Source organism: Lolium rigidum, chromosome 5 (assembly GCF_022539505.1).
Source record: "Lolium rigidum isolate FL_2022 chromosome 5, APGP_CSIRO_Lrig_0.1, whole genome shotgun sequence".
Lineage (NCBI taxonomy): Eukaryota > Viridiplantae > Streptophyta > Magnoliopsida > Poales > Poaceae > Lolium > Lolium rigidum.
In genome coordinates this window covers 267,774,342-267,777,384 of record NC_061512.1, presented here as the reverse complement: position 1 = coordinate 267,777,384, position 3,043 = coordinate 267,774,342, and the positions used below count along the sequence as shown (strand labels likewise).

The window sequence follows — 3,043 nt, the reverse complement described above, 5'->3', positions numbered from 1 at the left end:
TTTGCCGGAAAGAGGATGACGAGAGCTACCTCCACACATGGTGAAAACATGGAAAAGAGTGGAGGATGATTAGTCAATTCTTTTTTGAGTCAATTTAATGATGAGCCTCCATGGATTCACCTATATAGGCTGTGACCAATGTTGCAAAAATGAAAGCTTGAATACCGCTTGTAAATAATCCAAGGAACATGACAGGTATAGGGACTAATAAGGGGTGCTATGTTGCAAGCCCCTCTCTGTTGTATGTTTAGGGTGATGAACTAGGATGCTCTGTGATATCGTTTGAAGTATGCTTATGTTCTCGTGTGGGCATTGCAAGTTCCTGTCAGAATTATTATGTCTTGGCCTGTTTACTCGTTAGGCGAACACATGTGACCTTTTTCTGAAACTACGAAATTTAAAGAGGTGGTTTGGCTTCTAATACGAAGTTTTGCTGCACAAAACGTAGAATCCAAATGCATTTGTACCACGGAACTAGTATTGTTTCCTGACCTCGTATGGGTTACTAACACGCAGCGATGTATCTGCTTCACCAGCATTGTTGGTGGGGCAGTCCGTCAGATAGTAGTTGCTTGGATACTGTATGTGTTTACTTTGTCCTAAAACGCAGTTTCTGTCCTGTGGCTGTACAGGTCATCTACAACAGAGAAACAGACCAGAGCCGTGGATTCGGGTTTGTCACCATGAGCACCATTGAGGAGGCTGAGAAGGCTGTGGAAATGTTCCATCGCTACGTGAGTGTACTTGATAACTCATGTGCCTATTTTCCTTGCATGTTCTGAATTTAGTCAACGGAACCTCATAGTATGTGTATGCTCCCATTTTACATTTGAATATGTTTCCTGTCCTAGGTCTCAATTTAATGGAATCTGTTTGTATTTTCAAGTTAAAGATCGTGTGTAGTTCATATTAAGCACGAGCTAAAGAATGCATGCAATTTGATGCTTCCCTGATTGACCCTTAATGTGGATGACCCTTAATGTGGACAGGACGTGGGTGGGAGGCTGTTGACTGTAAACAAGGCGGCTCCTAGAGGTGCCCGTGTGGAGAGGCCTCCCCGTGATTCTGGGTCTTCATTCAGGATTTACGTGGGCAACCTGCCGTGGCAGGTGGACGACTCTAGGTTGGTAGAGATGTTCAGTGAGCATGGCAAAGTCGTCGATGCCAGGGTTGTCTACGACAGGGACACCGGGCGCTCACGGGGATTCGGTTTCGTGACAATGGCATCGCAAGTGGAACTGGATGATGCTATTGCTGCCCTTGATGGACAGGTTAGTATGCAATTGATATCATTGCCACTTTCATACTGTGAAACAATTATGGTTTATACCGAGATAATCAATGTCCTTCGATGAGTCTGATCGCTGTCTGAATTTTGCAGAGTTTGGAGGGGCGTGCCCTACGAGTGAATGTCGCAGAGGAGCGGCCACCGCGGCGGTTCTAGATGAGATGTATTTGTCGGTGGTCTACAGCATGCCTTCTGCTTAAGAGTGACGATAGCATGTCAAATACCGTTTTAGACCCTCCGTTATCCTCCCATCCATTCTTGTGCCATGTTTCTTCTTTCTGGTGTTTTTTTTTGTTCTTGCTATCTTGGTTCCCTGATCTCAATTTGTCGATGCAATGCAAAAGTTTTGTCTGACATATATATGTTTAATCCCCATGATTCATGCTTGCATGATATGCAAAAAGGAGCCCAAAATGTTTTTTTTGTGATCCTGGTTGAATAGTTCCTACGTGCCGTATGGTTTAAACATCACTTGATGCAATAGGGACACCCAATCCTGAAGCTATGTAGTTTTGCTCAATTGGAGCAAGAGCAGTGCGGCTTGTTCTGGCACATCCTTGTTGATGTCGAAAGGTGCCTACACCATTGCCACACCTCCAAACACCCATCAACAGGCAGGAGGGAGAGGTTGAATATATAAACAAATTACCATATGATTTAATTCGAATAAACAGTTGATAAAATCATGAATATAGAACTGAAAAGTAAACTAGACATGTAGATTAACAAAGTAGATGAACATATAGCATCATTGGTGTTGTTGTCCATGTTGAGGTTGCTGAAGAGGTCATTAATGTGTAGGAAGAAGTTGTCGTTCAGGAACTTGTCGTCGCAGTAATTGCGCGTAAACGCTCCCCAAAAGGCTGATTGCCTCTCTATCAAGTGTAGAAACTGATAAGCTTCGTTAACACTCTAGGAAATATCTGGCTCTGTCCCAACATGAGAAACTATAAAAGACACCAACCACACCGTAGTACTAGGTAGCATCGGCAGGAGAAAGTAAAGTTTTCGAGTTCCCTGGAGAGCTTATTTGTAACGTTCATCAGAGTACTACGAGCCTTGCCGATCAAATATTTGCTTTCTTTAAAAGATCCAAGATGGTTTTCTTTGACAAAGAGCCAATCCATCATCAACATCACCACATTTACTGAATTGGTTAATGAATTTTACGCAAATAGCTGTCAATTATTTGTGTCAAAAAAATTTATTTGGTGCGGCATACCCAATGATAAAGTCCTAGGTCCGCCACTGTTGACAGATGCATTTTATCAATGACAGATGAAAGGATAAAGTTGCTAACATCGATAGAGGAGGAAAAAAGAGTAGGCAACTCAAGTGTAGCTCGGGCACTTCATATCATGTTCTTTTGTGCGAACTTAAGTGGCATCATGCTCTCATTGATCGAGAACTGTGGTGACCCGACATACCACTGCATGGTGTAGTATGCAAGTCTGATATAACACCAATGAAACACCGTTCCACTAGTATTATATCGCTCAGAGTGGTACAACAGAAACATATGCGGGTCCAAGGTATGTCTATAGAATTACAACATTGACTCTTTTACATAAGATCATCACAGCCTCCTACTTTACAATGAGGTAAATCTGCAAATAAACTCCAGAAGAACGACTCGTAGTCTAATCTTATCACGAACTCTATTTGTAGAGTATTTGACTAGCTATAGAGGCTATGAATATATTCTAGCTAAGTAGGAGCTAGATATCGGAAGCTAGTTCCCTTCTATGGCTAAAC

The 3,043-nt window shown here is 42.4% G+C and overlaps 1 protein-coding gene across 1 annotated transcript; it reads left to right on the top strand.

The window, feature by feature from the left end:
* The first annotated feature begins 518 nt into the window (after positions 1-518).
* LOC124657652 (31 kDa ribonucleoprotein, chloroplastic-like) lies at positions 519-1,716 on the top strand. Its single transcript, XM_047196168.1, has 4 exons — positions 519-581; positions 633-734; positions 990-1,271; positions 1,382-1,716. The coding sequence occupies exons 1-4, from the start codon at positions 519-521 to the stop codon at positions 1,442-1,444; spliced, it is 510 nt and encodes a 169-aa protein (XP_047052124.1). The 3' UTR covers positions 1,445-1,716.
* The last annotated feature ends 1,327 nt before the right edge of the window (positions 1,717-3,043 follow it).